The sequence below is a fragment of the Phaseolus vulgaris genome, chromosome 3 (genome assembly GCF_000499845.2).
Source record: "Phaseolus vulgaris cultivar G19833 chromosome 3, P. vulgaris v2.0, whole genome shotgun sequence".
Lineage (NCBI taxonomy): Eukaryota > Viridiplantae > Streptophyta > Magnoliopsida > Fabales > Fabaceae > Phaseolus > Phaseolus vulgaris.
Window position 1 is genome coordinate 5,996,210 of NC_023757.2, and position 17,496 is coordinate 6,013,705.

General features: G+C 32.5%; 2 protein-coding genes and 1 non-coding gene across 4 annotated transcripts; 2 read left to right on the forward strand and 1 right to left on the reverse strand.

The window, feature by feature from the left end:
* The first annotated feature begins 1,818 nt into the window (after positions 1-1,818).
* LOC137806429 (probable receptor-like protein kinase At1g49730) lies at positions 1,819-7,557 on the forward strand. 2 transcript variants are annotated; one of them, XM_068606548.1, is made up of 9 exons: positions 1,819-2,171; positions 4,011-4,559; positions 5,023-5,313; positions 5,426-5,687; positions 5,765-5,817; positions 6,163-6,230; positions 6,352-6,441; positions 6,613-6,697; positions 6,847-7,557. In XM_068606548.1, the coding sequence occupies exons 1-9, from the start codon at positions 2,099-2,101 to the stop codon at positions 7,389-7,391; spliced, it is 2,016 nt and encodes a 671-aa protein (XP_068462649.1). In that variant the 5' UTR covers positions 1,819-2,098; the 3' UTR covers positions 7,392-7,557. The 2 variants fall into 2 exon arrangements, with proteins under 2 accessions (XP_068462649.1, XP_068462650.1); XM_068606549.1 differs by having other exon boundaries at positions 1,852-2,171; positions 3,962-4,559.
* Positions 7,558-8,050: 493 nt separating this feature from the next.
* LOC137806430 (uncharacterized) lies at positions 8,051-11,436 on the reverse strand. Its single transcript, XM_068606550.1, has 2 exons — positions 11,049-11,436; positions 8,051-9,978 (listed from the first exon to the last, which is right to left on the reverse strand). The coding sequence occupies exon 2, from the start codon at positions 9,951-9,953 to the stop codon at positions 8,355-8,357; it is 1,599 nt and encodes a 532-aa protein (XP_068462651.1). The 5' UTR covers positions 9,954-9,978; positions 11,049-11,436; the 3' UTR covers positions 8,051-8,354.
* Positions 11,437-13,765: 2,329 nt separating this feature from the next.
* TRNAR-UCU (transfer RNA arginine (anticodon UCU)) lies at positions 13,766-13,838 on the forward strand. Its single transcript has one exon. It is a non-coding gene; the product is annotated as a tRNA-Arg (tRNA).
* The last annotated feature ends 3,658 nt before the right edge of the window (positions 13,839-17,496 follow it).

Here is a 17,496-nt window from a genome sequence, read left to right on the forward strand (position 1 = left end):
GGTAATAGACCTTTTAAAGTATTTATATTAAATTAAATTGGTCATTTGCACTTTTTTTCTAAAAAATATATTAATTTGGCTGTAGTAACAAATGCTTAGTTAATGTGATATTTTTCAGATTTTGTCATGTATTAATTATCAAATTACAACAATAAATTAATGAAATAATGAACTTCATCTAATTAAAATTTTAAAATCAAACTAAAATAATAATAAAAATATAATTATATTCCTTTCTCTCCTTTTTATTTAATGATGAAATCAAGAATTTTGAAAAAAAATACAAAATCTTAATTAAAAGGAAACAATATTATTTTCAGTTACATTGATTACTTTTTTTCTTTTAAATAAAATAATTTAAAATAATTCAATGTTTATAAATGATCATTAATCTCAACTCCTCATTAATAGTAATGTGAGACTATATTAGGCATACTAGAATAAGTCCCGGTCAAGGACGGAAGGAATGAGTGTTTGATTCCCATAGACGACGCCATTGTTTCGACTTATATATTGTTGAATTCGAAACTCCATCCTTAAAATGCGCCTCATAGATTTAAAGGAGAAAAATATATATAAATTATCATAAGCTTTGATTCCTCATCAATGTATCCCTATATTAAATATACCAAAACAAAATCTAAAATTAAAAATGATTTAGTAAGAAACAAAACTAAAATATAAAAATTATAAAAAATAAAAAATACACATATCAATTTTACTCAAAACCTTATCATAGTATGTATTGAACAAATCATTAATAAAAGATGCCATCAAACGTAAAATAATTTTTTTTTATTAAAAATCAAAATGAAAATAAAATTATGAAGCCAATTTTGCCAGAAAAAAAATATTTAAGGTTTTATTTGTTTTTCCCTATAAGCAAATAGTAATTTAGCCATTAGTAAAGTAGCAAAGGTGTCTGAATGATGCTTTGGCATTGGCGGCGGCTAAAGAAAGAAGCTCAAATGAGATGATGAAAGAGGAAATGCATTATCACACACATTAAATTAAACTAAAAGAAAATGAAAATAGTAAGCAAATTTAGCCTCAAAATTTTTGTCTCAACTAGTTAGGACACAATCACAGCATTGTTTCAACAGAGGTAACATTTTCATTCAGGTAAATTTTTTCTTAATTATTATTATATGCTCCATTAAGCACAACAAAGATTTCAAAGTTAATTTAAAAAACTCATAGTTATGAGTTCTACTATATGAAGCTCGGACACTCCTCTTAAATAACGTGTCGGTATCTGATATTTGTATCGGACACCGACACTCGTATGACACATGTAGAACACGTATCCGTGAAGTGTCAAATTCAAAAAATATTTGGTAGATTTCTGACAATTCTAGTACGATTCTAACACAATTTTAAAAAGAAAAAATACATTAATTTTCTAAAAATTCAAACTTTATTGTATAAATTGTTATTATAATTATAAAAATAAGAAACAAATCCTTGTGAATTAGTCATGAAAAAACATCTTTCTGCTCCAAAAAATAATCTAAAATACACATAAATCTTTATTATCAATTTATATAATTCATAATTATATAATATATAAATTTGTGTCTCCATATTCTATATTTTAAAAATTTTACGTATTTTCATATTTTTGTCTGTGTCGTATCAATATCCGTGTAGTGGTATTTAGCTAGTAGTTAGCAAGATTGAATTTCTTTTTGGTTTATGCGTAGTCTTTTGCATTAGGCTAAAGCTTTGAGGTTTGAAGAAGAATGAGAAAAGTGAAGGGGTAGCCTCTGGTGTACTGTAGAATCTGAAACAAATAAAGGTATACCCCACCAAAGCATCAATTAAAATTGTTGTTCTTCCTCTTCAGTGCGCATTTATTCAGAGCCAAACAAACAAAAGTACAAAACCCTCTCTCTCACACTCTCTCTCACTCACGCACACACACACTCACACGCCCACACACCCACCGGTCTTTCTGAAAAGTCTAATAAAACCTATTGTAGCAGCCAGAACGTTGAATGGTGTTACCAAAATGGGTGGTTAAGACACACAATACACATAAACACACTCTTGTTGTACCTTCAAATCCTCATCTTTGTTCTCTACCAACTACTCCACCATGTTCTACGGGCTTGCACCTTTGTTGGGAATGTTGGCTTTTCTTGGAATGCAGCTTCCTGTCATAATGGCTGGTTAGTCCCTTCTAAAGTTCTTTCCTTTTTTAGCTTTGCTTCAATATCTTCCACCCTTGTGCCTTATAACGATACTGGGTACACAAACTGCTGCATTGATTTCTGGAATATGTCTTTTACCCATCACGGGTAAGGAATGGTGTCGAGGTAGGAATGAATGGTAACGGGTATTTAATAATGCTAATGTGAACACTTGGAACTTGTGTTTGATGTTCTTGGCGCATTTATACATTTTTGGTAGTTATGATTGCTTTCCCCGTTGCATTGCATTCTTGACCTATTGGGAAACTTGAATGTGATGAGAAAGGATTGACAGGTGTTAATGAATCTGGACATTTGTACACATTGTCAATGTGTTTCTAGCATTTCTCTCACCTTGTTTCCCTTCCCTTTTTCTACACCAAAATCACAGTTAGGAGCAATTATCTTGATGGAATTGTGGTAAAACATAAGCTTTTACCACAGGAATGGCTGCAGAAATTAATACACAAAAGCTTCTATCTCAAATTCACAATTGCTCTAGGTTTGCCCATAGAGAACCCTGGCTTTTTTTACCTTCTAAGAGCAGAAAGTAGAAGCATTTGGCCACATTTAACCCATACTAGAAATAGATAAGGCTATCCTGCACATCCGACATTGTTTTGTACTTTTTACTGGTATATAAACTATATAAAATGGAACTGTTCTGAACTATGATGAAATTGAGAGCATGTTATGGGTGACACGGAATAGTTACAAGGCTTTACCGAATAGTACTTTTATGAAAGTTGGCCTTGAACCAATAGTTCATCATTTCTGCCCTTATTATTCTACTTCAAGTAAAGTAAAATACACCCCTAACTTCTCATTTTAAAAGTTACCCTCCTCTCTATTCAGACATCAAAAGGTTTGCACTTTACCCCATTTTAGTATAATGAGCCTGTGTGATGGTGATTAACTGTGAATTGGCCTCCAAAGAGTGTTTTTCTTTTTATTCCAATTTTTAAGATCACTGATAACTAGTTTTGAAATTGTTATGAATTTTTTACTTCAGTAAATGAAATGATGGTTTGTGAATTCATGTAACTTCCAATCTTATTCTGTTCCCCAGCAAAAGGATAATAAGTGAATTCATGTAACCTTACTATAAGAAGGCTCTCGGGTAAAAAAAATCCATAAAATCGTTACAAGTTCATTTTTATTCCATTATACGTCACTCAAATAAAATGTATGCCTATGGCTTATGAACATCAGACCCAGAGCTTTCATTGGAAACCTAAGCAGTATAATAATTTCATTGGGATAGATGCTGTTCCACAATATTTTGACATATTCATGATCTATTCAAGGGGAATCATGACATGGTCAGGGAGCCAAAAACTTTCATAATGCACATATGGTGACTGTAAACACTAAACAGTATTCAAAACTAATACCGCAAGAATGTCATGAAATGAAACTAAGATTGGACCTGTGTTTGCAGTGTAGTTTTCTGTCAAGCAGTCTGAAAACTTTCACAGAAACTGAATTTATAGTTTCTCTAACCGTTTCCTTGAGGGAAATGGTTAAGGTATCGACTAATTGAAAGATTTTATTTGAAATCATGGTAGAGATGCATTGGTAATATTTGGAAGTTATATTTTTTAGTAAAATTTTCACTTTTGATTCCTGAACCATTCATTTCCTTTACCGTAATGGTGAGCAAAACTGCTATCTTTATCTTGAGAATTGCAGCTTCTTAATAAATTTATTGGAGTTAACATGACTGATCAATCTTTTAACTGTACTATAGTAAATTGTTGGCAATACAGGTGAAGGATTAAATGTGATTTAATGGTCGAATTGCTGCTCCTTTTGCAGACTGCCCTTTGAATTTTACTGGTTCAAACTTAACACTGGCATCCTCTCTGTGCTCTAACCATGGTGACAGAGGAAAATGCTGCCGCTACATTAATGCTAATGTTGCAATTGCTATTTCTCGTTTTGCTAATGCAACAGGCAACCTTGGGGTCTCTCAAAATGCGTCTGACATCTGCCTCCAAACCATATTTCAAACCTTGCAACTTTATGGAGTTGCACAAAATGCAACAGCTTTCTGTGGTTTCGGAACAAAAATTCCTGTTAATTATGAATGCAAGGGGAGAACTAGTGTTGTCCAAATGCTGCAATCGCCCAGATTTTCAGAGGTCACAAAAAATTGCAAAGCGCCACTTGGAGAGGAAAGTAAATGTAAGAAGTGCTTAAATGCTGGCATTGGTTATCTGCATCATATCGGAATTGAAGATAATATAACACTAAGTACATGTCGTGATGCTACTTTTGCTGCACTAGCAAGTCAAGTTGATGAGATATCTACTATTGACATTGCAATTTGTTTCTTTGGGGTTCAAGGACTTCTCAGGCTTCCTGGTAAGAATTTTATAAAATAAAAAATGATAATCACTGTGATGCTCTCCCTCTTCAGGTCTGTGTGAATGAGTTCCTTCGTGTGTTAATGCTACTGCATGCATTATATGATTATGGCTTGAGATTTATTATGATGTGAAGCCATTCAAATGGATGAGATCTCTACTTCAGAATGTTATAGGTCTTCTTTGTAATTGCTTCTAACTAAATAAGCAATTGTTGCACATATCCTTTTCATTGGTAAATGACAAGAATAGAAAACAGTATAACTAAACTATGGATTGAGAAAACTGTTAAAGGCTACTAATTAGTACTTACAATAATTAATGTGTGCCAAATGAAATCTGTATTGTTTTCTTTTTACACTAATAAATATTCATTTCAGGAATGCAATGAAGTCTGTGTGTATTGTTACCAATAAATTAAAACAATTTAGCTGATCGTGCTTTTGCAACTGTGATGTCAGTTTCGGAGTCGATCCCATCCTTGCCTGCTCCTAAGGCTTCTCCAAGCCAACCTATTTCTGATGGCCCGAGTCAACCATTGTTAAGTGCACCTTTAAATGGAAAGCACCATTCATATCATTTGACATTAGTTCCAGGTATTGCTATTGCAGTTACAGCTGCTGCTGTTATCACACTCATAGTCTTGATAGTTCTAATTCGCCAGAAAAGCAGAGAGTTAGACAAGCCTGATAATTTTGGTAAACCCTGTTCGAAAACCTTACCTCCTTGTGCAACATGGAAATTTCAGGAAGGTAAGGTTTCGGTTGATCATCTTGTTCTGCTTATTTCTGTCTTAGCAGTCATAAATTGAAACTAGCACTTTTTTTTCTTATTTTGCTTCCTGGTTGGAGTGGGGGTGTGTAGGTTCTTCTTCTATGTTCCGAAAATTCAACTACAAGGAGATAAAAAGGGCTACAGAGGATTTTAGCACTATGATTGGTCAAGGGGGATTTGGAACTGTGTATAAAGCGCATTTTTCTGATGGCCTGGTCGCAGCAGTAAAACGGATGAACAAAATCTCTGAGCAGGGGGAGGATGAGTTCTGCAGAGAAATTGAACTTCTTGCCCGGCTGCACCATCGGCATCTTGTTGCCTTGAGAGGCTTTTGCATTAAAAAACATGAGAGGTATCTGTTTCTCTGTGCTTGTTGTATTCTTTGACATATATACCAATGAATCAAACCCTTCTGCATGTCTATGGCAGGTTTCTATTGTATGAGTACATGGGAAATGGAAGCTTGAAAGATCATCTTCATTGTATGCCTCTCGATATCTATAGATAGTTGTTCCTTAAAAAAACAAAAACATACACTGACGCTCACTGTTTTGAGTAATAAGATATTTTGGATAATATTTTGTCAAATTACAAATGGCACTTCTGTCTTCATCCCTTGTGCTTGTATCTATTATGTGGATCTTATGTGCTTTCTTTCCTGCATCTTTTTTCTAACTCAGCACCTTCAGCCATATTAAACATGACAATTAAACATGTCGTGCAACAAAATAATAGCATTTAAATAGCGAGGACACAGATAAATACCATTGTTTCTTTTCCCTATTAACCCCTTAATCTCACGTGAGATATTTTGTCCATTTGTACAGCCCCTGGTAAAACACCTTTAAGTTGGCGAACAAGAATCCAAGTTGCGATTGATGTGGCCAATGCACTGGTAATAACTGCCATTGGTTTAATTTCAAGCTTATCTCAATCGAGTGGCTGACTGTTTTTAATCCTTTATTATCTTTATTTTATGGATTTTACTTTTTAACCTCAAATTCTTTCATGTGCAGGAGTACCTCCATTTCTATTGCGATCCTCCCTTGTGTCACAGAGATATTAAATCTAGCAACACTTTACTGGATGAGAACTTTGTTGCCAAGGTTGGGTGATTTTCGCACTGCATGCCACCATTTCTCCCGTTAATATTCACTGTCTTTTTGTAGCCCGAGTTTGAAACAATGCAAACAATTTGTGATGTTATATATGGATAGGGCAAGATGCTGTTAAATTGTTAACTAACTCCTTTATTCCTGTATTACATCATTTCACAGATAGCTGATTTTGGCCTTGCACAAGCTTCAAAAGATGGATCAGTATGCTTTGAACCTGTAAACACTGAAATTCGGGGAACTCCGGGTATCAAATTCTTTTCTTCACTATATTTCACTTAGCTGATTTTGTCCTTTTATGTGATTCAAAGGATGGTTCTATAGCCAGGGAACTACAGCTACAAGCCTTCATCATTGACAATACTACTTAATTTTGGATGTTAAATTCAATTCCAGGTTATATGGATCCTGAATATGTTGTTACTCAAGAGCTCACCGAGAAAAGTGACATATACAGTTTTGGGGTGTTACTACTTGAAATTGTGACAGGAAGACGAGCCATTCAAGATAATAAGAATCTAGTGGAATGGGCCCAACCATACATGGAATCAGATACGAGATTATTGGAGCTAGTAGATCCCAATGTGAGGGAGTCTTTTGACTTGGATCAGCTCCACACAGTAATCACTATAGTAGGATGGTGCACCCAGAGAGAAGGAAGAGCAAGACCTTCAATAAAACAGGTACTTAGGCTTCTGTATGAGACATCAGAACCAATGCACAGTGAGTTTCTACAAGCTGTTGAAGATGAAGAATGTCAGGGAAGTCAGCATAGAGGCAGAAGAAGCAAGGGGAAAATGCTCAGAAATGAGGCATTGTTTCACAGCGGAGAGGGAAGATATCTTGCTTCATCTTCAAGTACATCCCGGTCATATTGCAGTAGAAGTTTTTTACTTGAGACTGGCTCTCCACAGTCTCCGCCAAATATGTTCTCTGTCTGAAACAATCGTTAGATTCTTCAAGTTGACTTGAATTTTGAATTTCTCATTTACTCACCGACTTCAAATTTGTGGATTGTTAGGATGTAGGGGAAAGTCTATATGAAAATCTTGGGAGAAATGAGAAATATAGTACTTCACTTGCTTTTATAAGAGAATCTTTCGAACCTACAGTGCCTGTACCTGAGGCTTTTAGAGTGACAGATTTCATTTTCATCGCCATTCATGCAAATTTCCTCTCTGCAAGGCATAGTTCCGAAACTAATATATTCATTGAGAAGCTGTAAACTTAGAATACACAAGTGTTTGGAAACACGAGAACGTAATTTTTCATGTCCAACATTAAAACAAATGTAAAAACAAGAACTGGTAGCATTGGCTATAACGTAACTCTTTTAACGTCAAATGGGCCTCTCAAAGCCATCTTTTCTTGACTACGATCCTCTCTCTGCCACCAGTATGGTCACCCATGCCACAATTTTTGTAATGGCATCCTTTAGTGACATTTGTAGAAGCATTGGTAAACATTGATATTAAAAGAACGAGTACACAGGTTTTATTACGATATTCAGTAACGACTCCCACCTAAAACTTCTAGGTACAGGAAGCATTAAAAGGTATGATGTTTCTACCAGTAATCAGCATCAAAATAAGTCAACATGTATGGAAGAATTGTATATTGAAATACGATACAAGATACAAGTACAAAAGCTATTACTTGTACACGTCTCCCGATTTCTGTAAGTAGGTAATCGGTTTCAGAGACTGAAAATAAACACAAATTGGAGGGAAGTTTCAGATACATGCAGGACAGTGACTAAAAAAAAAACACATACGTCCAGCGTATCGTTTTTACAAGTCTTCTAAGGAATAAATAACCTGAAAGGGCTGAGGTTGACTAATTCCTGAGCATAAGTTTAAAACATCAGAACGGTTAAAGTAAATAGCAATTTGTTGCCAAGTTTTCTAACCACCCACAGCAGCCAGGAACTTGCTCCTGCTTACTGGTTCCTCATGCAATACCACCACATCACTCACTTTCTCAATCAAATCTTCCAACTTGTCCACACCAAATCTCTTATATTCCAGTTGTTTTTTGTATCGCTGCTGGTATATATCCTCAAAACAACCAAGGGATATTCGACAAGAATAGCTTACTAGAATCTCTTGCAGCTCATACTTGAATTTCTCAATAACACAGTCATCAACTTCACATTTGGCTGCAGTCCCCTGATTGCCCTTGCCTGTGAAATTTCTTTCATCATCTTCTTCTATGACTACTCTTTCTTCATCTGAGAACTCATCTGAAGAGCATCCTCCAGTGACAACATTCACATTCTCTTCCTGGGTTCCCTTTCCCTTCTTATCTTTCTTTGCCAGGGAGAGAGGAGGAGCGCTTGGACCTGCCTTCCAGTTTCTGAGATACACAAATTTACGATTCCCTTTCCCTTCCACAGTCATGGCATTGCCCATCTTCTTGAAAAGATTGACCAACTTTATTGCCCCATATTCAGTTACATAAAGAGGTCTCCCATAAATTTTCTGGTACTCTGCCGGAACTCGGGCCAGAGGCAGGCTTCCCCCAAAAAGTTCAAGCAACCTTACCAGCTGCCCCTTGAGACCATTTAAATCCCCAGGTTGTACCCATAACTGGCATTCATTAGGATCACCAGAAGGCATCATCGACCCTCCTTGAACATCATTGAATACAGATGGAAGGCTGTGTGATCTCATAGTTGTTGGCAAGCAAGCCCCGTTCGATGTGCCACAGTTGTATTCAGACAGTGATTGTGACACCAATGAAAATTCCCTTGAGTTGTAATAGCTCTGTGACATACCTCTATAAACTATTGCTTCTTCTTCATTTAATCCTTCAGAATAGTCATTGATATGGCACCCCATCAAATATCCAGCAAGCTCAATTGGACCTCCCCGGGGTGGCATTAAAGCCTTTGAGGGAGGCACAAAGCCTTCCCCACGTGCCACACTAGGCCAGTCCCAGACAAATTTACCAGCATTGCATAGGGCAGACGAAACACCCACCCCAGCAGGGATGACAAGAATAACAGTATATCCTCGCTGACCAAGGATGTGGAGTGCTGGTGCAAAATCAACATCTCCAGATATAAGCATAATAGAGGATGGTGGAGGGTTGTCAAGAGCAAATAAGAACATGTCGACCAAGATAGCTTTATCAGCAGCATCTTTTCTCCCATTTGGAACATCAATAAGTTTAACACCAGTTCTCTGACAGCCCTCTCTAAGTCGCCTAGGGAAAGAATTGAAATCCCCATAAGCAGAAAACAGCATAACAGCTCCTTTAATTACTGGGTGCACCCGTAAAGCCATTCTTATATTACCTGCTACATCTTCAGGCCGTACATCATTTGGAACAGGACAATTCTCAATATCCCAAAGGATTGCTACTGGGCCATCTAAGGAGCTATGGAGTTGTTGGTTTAAAGGACATTGAAGAATGGTTGCATTTGACTCAGTAATAGTCTTCCCCTTCTGTTCAAAAGTGTCAGAAGATGTTATTGGTGTTGATTTACTAGGGGTAGCCATCAATGCACTAGGAATTCAGATGTTCCTGCACACATAACGGAGTGAAGACATCATTCAACAAAACAAATCCCTGAAACATCTTGTTGCAACACAGTGAGAAGGTAATACTATAGGATTGAATGCTCCAGCCATATGACCCAAAAATAGGGGCACTGGATGCAACAGCTGCAAAGAGAACAAGACCTACAGAACTCGGATAACGACACACTATTTCCCTTCAAAAAGAAACAGGATAGGACTTAAGAGAATCAATTCTAGGAACTATTAAGTATCAACGCAGGTTACTAAACAGTGATTAAACTGCTAGAGCAAGAAGCAGAACTGCCTGGTGTCAAAGAGAGTTCAATGCAAGGTATCTAATTCAGTGATTGCACTATGGAAAACAATGGTAAAGAATATAAAACTAAGTACTAACATGATTCTTGAAAAACCCTTCCCAAATTAAAGGTTCTGAAACATTTTCGAAAATTAAAAATACAAAATGATTTCAATCCATCGCCCCATTTTATACGCATCAAGGAATCACAATTATAAAACAAAGCCTAGTTCACCGTCACAGCATCATAAAAGTCTATCCCCACTGAACGATTGAAAATGAAATCAACAAAACCCCACAATGAATAATCATAAACCCCAACTCTTAGCCGCACCACCGCATGTATTGAACCAAGACTCCCTTCCAATTCCAATTCCATTAACATTAACATCAACAGCCAAAAAAAAAAAAACATTATGCAATTTCTAACACTTACCCTATAAAAGAAACACTAAAGAAAAGAGAAATCCCCCTCCCCCCTCCCCCCTCCCCCCTCAAACCTAGGTCTTCAAAAACAAAATTCAAAGAACAGGAATCCATCAGAGAAAAACACATACTTGAACGGGTAGCATGAATATTCCTTCCAAATTGTTTATTACAGAGAGAAAATTGTTCTAATCATAACAAAGCCGGAATAGAATATGAGCTTCGGTAAGAAAAGAAAAAAGCATGAACTCGAACACAAAATCCCACAACGGTCCTGTCAGTGGTACACATATTTTTGATTGCATTGAAAACAGGAATAAGGGTAATTAAAAAAATGTAAATTAGAGAGATACCGATAATTATTGACAGTAATTGCAGAATAATTGAGACGTTGTGAATGGGAAATCAAATCGGATTCTGCAGGAACATGAATCCGGAGTCCTGATCCTGATTAGGTAGCAAAAGATGAATCCGAAGATGATTAGCGCGTGATTATAGAAGAATCAGTAGAGGAAGTAATTGAAGGAAGAAGAGTGGAAGAGGGTTTTGGTTTGGGTGTGTGTGTGGGTTTTTTTATTCTTAGATATTTACTTCAGTGGCAGCAGAAAGAGTGAAAGTGAAGATGAATATTTCTACTTTCCCAGGGCAATGGACCTTACCTTCTGTTATATATATTTTATTTGTATTTGAAAACTTAACAACAACTCTGCGAACTTCCTCAATTAACTCGCCAACAACCACTAAGCTGTTTTTTTAATGACAATTAGGTTTATATTGTATGCACAGACAAATAATATCCGTTGCTATCAACTTCTCGAGTTCATCCTTCATCAACATTATCTCCACAAATCATATTAGAAATAACAAGCACAAAATATCTTTGAAAGTCTCGTTCAACACATGTTGGAGACCGAAAGTAATAATTGAACGAAGAATGATCAAAATCCATTAGATTAAGCTAATTAATTTTCGGTATAGAATAAATCAAAGTTAACACTATCAAGTCAAATTTATGTTTTCAATAACATTTGAATACTATGTATTCCCCCATTCCAACCAAGATTTCAGAAGAAATTGATAAGTAGGATAATCATATAAAAAGGTAGAGAAGACATTTTCCTAGTGCTTAGAATCGAAAATGAAGAATACCGAAGAATTTAATGGTATCTACAAGGAATGTGTCTAATGACTAAAGATCAGTAAGTAGACACGAGAGTAATCGAGACCTCACACATGACTATACTTTTGGCTCTTCTGAAGGAAATGATCGAAATCAAAAAAATGAATGCTGAAGATATTGACGCCCTTCAACAAGAAAACAGAGAAATAGGTAGGAGATTCCAGCGGGAAAGACTTATATTTTCATCTTGTGTTGCAGACAAGACAATAATTCCTTACTTCTTATTAGTCCATGTGATTAAGTTACCTCCAATAAAATGACAACCTCCACTTGTATTTTTTCCTTTCTACTCTGTCTCCCGTGTAATCAACATCACAATAACCTTATAATTTGAAATTTTCTCTAACCTTATAGCAAAGACCAAGGTTAGTAGTACCTTTTAAATATCTAAAAATACATTTAACAAGAAAAATGTGTACTTCCCTTGGATTAGCTTGAAAACGAGCATATAGATAAATGTTAAACAACATATTTTAACTTTATCTAGATTGAATCTTTTAAACAACTCTTTGATATACTTTATTTTATTTTATGTACAAGAATCAAACCATCAACAAGATCCCAAGAAGAATCTTAGTTCTTCCATCATGCTCATCTCAAAATCATTTAATATAAGATTCAAAACTTCTTGTAGAATAGTTCATCAGCATAAACAAGTATAATGTCATTAACATAAATTTGAACTATATATAGATATATATAGATACTTATTAGATAAATGTTGTCAGAATAAATTTGAACATATTAGTTCTTCCAATAATAACAATATTTGATTTTTTTCAATTAAAACAATTGAAAATCTAAAATAAATTCTATCAACTTTATTTGTCAACTACTAAAATTTATTTTTAGGAAAATAAATTCGAACTTTGTGCATACTAAAAACTGGTTGAAATTTGACTTTTCTGACATGATTTTTTTTTTAAATTACAGAACAAAGAGTTTAAAACATAATTAATAAAAAATAAAAATAAAAGATTGACACTTATGTTTCATTATTGATTTTTTTAAATAATAAACAAAATTAATTTAAATACTAAAATAAAAACAATCATAAAAAATGAATGTTAAGAATTATGTGTTATGTTATTTTTAATTTTGATATTATTAATTATAACTTTATTATATTTCCTTAATATTTATACAATATTAAACTTTTTTTACATATATTATATTAATATTATCTTATTTTTAGAAAATATAAATTTGAATTTAAGATCTAATTTTTTTTTTTATAAAACATTAATTTGATTTGGATTAGGATTTAAAATTCAATTCAAATATTTGGATATGGATTTAAAATGCTCATATTACTTTTAAAAAAATTGAATTTGAATTTAAAATCTCATCTAAACATTTAAATTTTGATTGAATTTTTTTTTTATCGGCAATATTTGATTGAATTTAGATTAGATTTTAAAAAATCTAATTCATGACCACTCTTATGTTTTGTAGTGATCGAATCAAATCATGGGTTATTTTTTGCTTTCGCCATTGTTATGCATTCTTTTGTGGTTTTTGAGTTCTCCAAAATAATCCTCCATTTAAGGATTACATAAAAAAATAATCACTTAATTGAAAAAAAAAAATCTAAAACAATCTGATTTCCAATTTCTTGCATAATTTTTCAGTTGATTTTTTGATTGATTTGATTTTAGAACACATATACTTATTCTAGTAAGACTTGTTGACTTCATAAATCATCGTGTTTGACTTCGTAATAAAAATAAAAGAATATATAATAACATTTAAAATAATAATAATAATAATATATATATATATATATTATTTTGCCTCTACAGAATATATACAGTGATTCTTATAGCATTTTTAAACAATAAATTTTATTAAATTGTATTAATATATTTTAAAGAACCTTATTTCCAAGAGGCGCCTGTGGCCTAATGGATAAGGCGCCTGACTTCTAATCAGGCGACTGTGGGTTCGAGTCCCACCGGGCGTGTGTGCTTTTAAATTTTTATTTAGCAAATTTTATTAGCATAATTATTATTGAAATTAATGCATTTTGTGCTTAGGGCCATAAATTGTTTCCATTTAGTAATATCTTTGTATTTTAAGAGAAGTAGTAGAACATCTTAGACGTCAAAGAAGTGATTTAGTGGGTGTAATACTCAAACTACCTGAAACTGAAAAATAAATATATAAATTATGAATTTTAATTCCAAATCAAATATGAATATTTTTAGATCAATCAATAAAATTCATGAGGGGTTAATTCAGCTAAGTTTAGATTGTTATTTTTTTTTAAAAAAATCAAGAGAGAATAAGACTAAGAGAAATTTGAGGAAGTAAAAATAATTACTAATTTATCCTCACAAACTTTTATTTGTTTGATATATATGCTTTGATTTTGGTAAAAGGTATTATAATTACATAATTTTAAATTATTCTACGTCTTTTTTTTTGAATTACATATATTTAAAATGTGACAAGAACTTTAAACTTTTTAATTTGTTACGTATTACATTTTGTACCTTTTGACTACGTATATTTACAACAATGTAATACCTCTACAACATTTACAAAATCATTAAGGTAAACTATGAAATAATATCCATAATACTTCAATTACATCCGTTTCCCATATCCTTTTAACAAAAACTAAAATATAAAAATAAAATAATGGTGCAACTTTAAATTATAAGATTTAAATATCCTTTTAACAAACCTTAGTGAAAACTCTCTTAGATTTTGAAAATATATAAAACTCATATTTTTGAATTCGTGCTGTTATGTTAGGGAGATGAGACCTAGAGAACTATTGAAGACTTCATCTTCTTTCTTCTTTCGGGAAGATTGTTAAAGTTTCGCTGTGATTCTTCTGGTCTTCACGCTTCTCCTTCGGCTCTTAGTCTCGGGTGAATGCCAAATGGGGGAGGTACCTGCAAAAGACAATCCGACGCTCAAGTCTATAAAAAGGGTGTTTGGCACTCAGGTGTGTACGGTGATACTGACATAACTTATTCCTTGAAATGTGTGTTATTTATATTATTTTAATGGGCTTACCTTATTGGGTCTGATTAGTGGAATGGATCACACTTATGGTTGCATTACCTAATTCTCAATGGTAATTTAGCTTCACTAACCTTGGTTTGAGCGTTAATAGTTGTATGTGTCGGTCGGCCAGACCGTCCGTGGGGTCTCGGTCATCTCGGTCAGGGAGACCGAGCCTCAGGCAGGGAGACCGAGTCTCAGGCAGCTCGGTCTCGTCCCATACCAATACACGTGTCAAATGAGATGAAGATGAGAGAGTTATATAGAGTATGTTCTGCCAATTTAAATGGATTAAAACTACATTTGAATATGTTGATTTCACTTACAAGTAAAAATGATGGATTGAATAGTACTTTCAACTTGTTAAAATAGACTGATGATATTCTTTTAAAAACACATGACAATTTTAATATATTGAAAACTCATTTTAATTAATTGAAACATGCCTCCAAAAGTATTCAGTAATTTTAACAAATTGATTCGATAAAATAATATATTAAAATGACAATCTTAATATATTGAAAACTCATTTTAATATATTGAAACATGCCTCCAAAAAGTATTTAGTAATTTTAACAAATTGATTCTATAAAATAATATATTAAAATATTCCTTACATTCATATTAGACTTCAGGTAAGAATATTTTAATGAATTAAAATATATTTTAAACAGTTAAAATTATCTTGTTATCAAGATATGTTCTAAACAATTTTAAATCAAGTTTCTTTTAAGGGAATAAAAATCAAACAACTTGGAAAGAGAAATTTTCATACAAATCAAAGACTAATCACACACAAACACACAATAATAGATATATCTTCAATAAGCTTCATTGATTGGATTCATCCAATACATTAGCAGCAACAAGTCCAACAATTCAAAGGTATGTTACTCACTTCGAAGATATGCATAGATAACTACCTATAATCCGAATAAATTGGATGTTTATGTAATTGATTTGTTTAAACACACTAAAAGTTAGTACTTAGTAACAACTCATCTTTTGGATATTTTAACATTGATCCAAAAGCCTATGAATACATATTGATTTTCCAGGAAGTACTCACTTAATTATCTCATTCTTTAGTCATATACTTATATTCTTAAACAACTTTAACTTTCTATAAGTGAATTTTCACTTGATATTACTCAACAACTGAGTAACCATTCTTTCAGAGGGTCTAACTTGGCTTCCTCAAAATCTTAACATCCCACCTCAGTCTATTCATGTTCATTCTTGATAAGAAACACTCACATTTACTTATGTAAAAATGAAAACAATTCATAAAAGATATAGATACTATCTAGTTACTCATTTTCTTAAAACATAAAAAAAATCCTTATTAGTTATCCATTTGAAAAATATTTATATCTAGGAATATTCATAGATCTGGTAGACAATCTTAAATATAATTTTATTTAAAAATAATTTTTTAAATATAAACTACTATTAAAATCTCAATCTCAAAGTAAATCTAAATAATTACAATGACAAAATATTAATACAATTTTTTTTTTCTGCAAACAAATTCAAATATATTACACCATTAAGTATAAGTTTAAATAAAATTAATATTTTTAAGAAACAAATTTAATTCCATTAGTTTAGATAAAAACCATAAACCTTTAAAATTAAGTTTTGAATTATTTTTTCAATCATCAATAATTTCATTTTAACTACTTGATTAGGAGATATTTGCATTCTAATACTTATACTCATTTCAATAATTAATCAATAGGTCATTGTTGTTATATATACTAGTGGAAATTAAGGCACAACACCACACTTGTGTATCCACATTTTCCTCTTCTATTCAATTTTCACGATGATAAAAATTTAACATACATACAGAAATAATTTTGGATAAGTCGAAATTGAAAAACAAAAAAAGAGCATGTAAAAGAAAAATGATGAATTGATTAATCAACCTCATTTTTCTTCTTCTCTAGTTTGAGTTTCTCTTCTTCTTCAAGCTTTTTCTCTTCTTTCATTGGTAGTTTTGGTATCAGAGAATATGATGATGTTCACATTGGTTAGGATTAACTTGATGGTAGATATAAAAGAATAATAGATTTACCAAAGAATAGAGTTTCTTGAAATACATTGGAAAGAGTGATTAAAAATGAAGGTTATTTTATTTTATATGTGAGATTTGGTGTGGTAACCAAATCAGGGTAAGAGTATTTGTCCATTATTATTAATTTAAAAAATTAAAAAATAATTTTATTTTTTAAGTAATTCATATGAAATGATAAAATACTCCATTGTATAAAATGAGATATATTAAATAAAGATAGAATCAGGAAAATTGTGTACACCAAAAAAGGTTATGAAGAGGAATTCTCTTTATATATTTTTTATTTTTATCATTTATATATAGTTATGCAGGCTTAATATTAAAAATTAAATAAAATATGTCAAAAACCAAAATAGCGTATGTGTATTCACATTTTTTATTTTTATCATTTATATAAATTATATTTAATATTAACATTTAATTAAAAGATATCAATTAAAAAAAATAAGAAAAAGAGATAAAAATAAATTCTAATTGTTAAAAGAGATGAAGATATAAAAAAGAATTACTTCACATAAGAACTTTC

Coding starts and splice junctions, on each gene's coding strand:
- LOC137806429 (XM_068606548.1), top strand. CDS start 2,099: ATGTTCTACGGGCTTGCACCTTTGTTGGGAATGTTGGCTTTTCTTGGA. Junction 5,688..5,764: donor TGCATTAAAAAACATGAGAG/GTATCTGTTTCT, acceptor TGTCTATGGCAG/GTTTCTATTGTATGAGTACA. Junction 6,698..6,846: donor TGAAATTCGGGGAACTCCGG/GTATCAAATTCT, acceptor ATTCAATTCCAG/GTTATATGGATCCTGAATAT.
- LOC137806430 (XM_068606550.1), bottom strand. CDS start 9,953: ATGGCTACCCCTAGTAAATCAACACCAATAACATCTTCTGACACTTTT.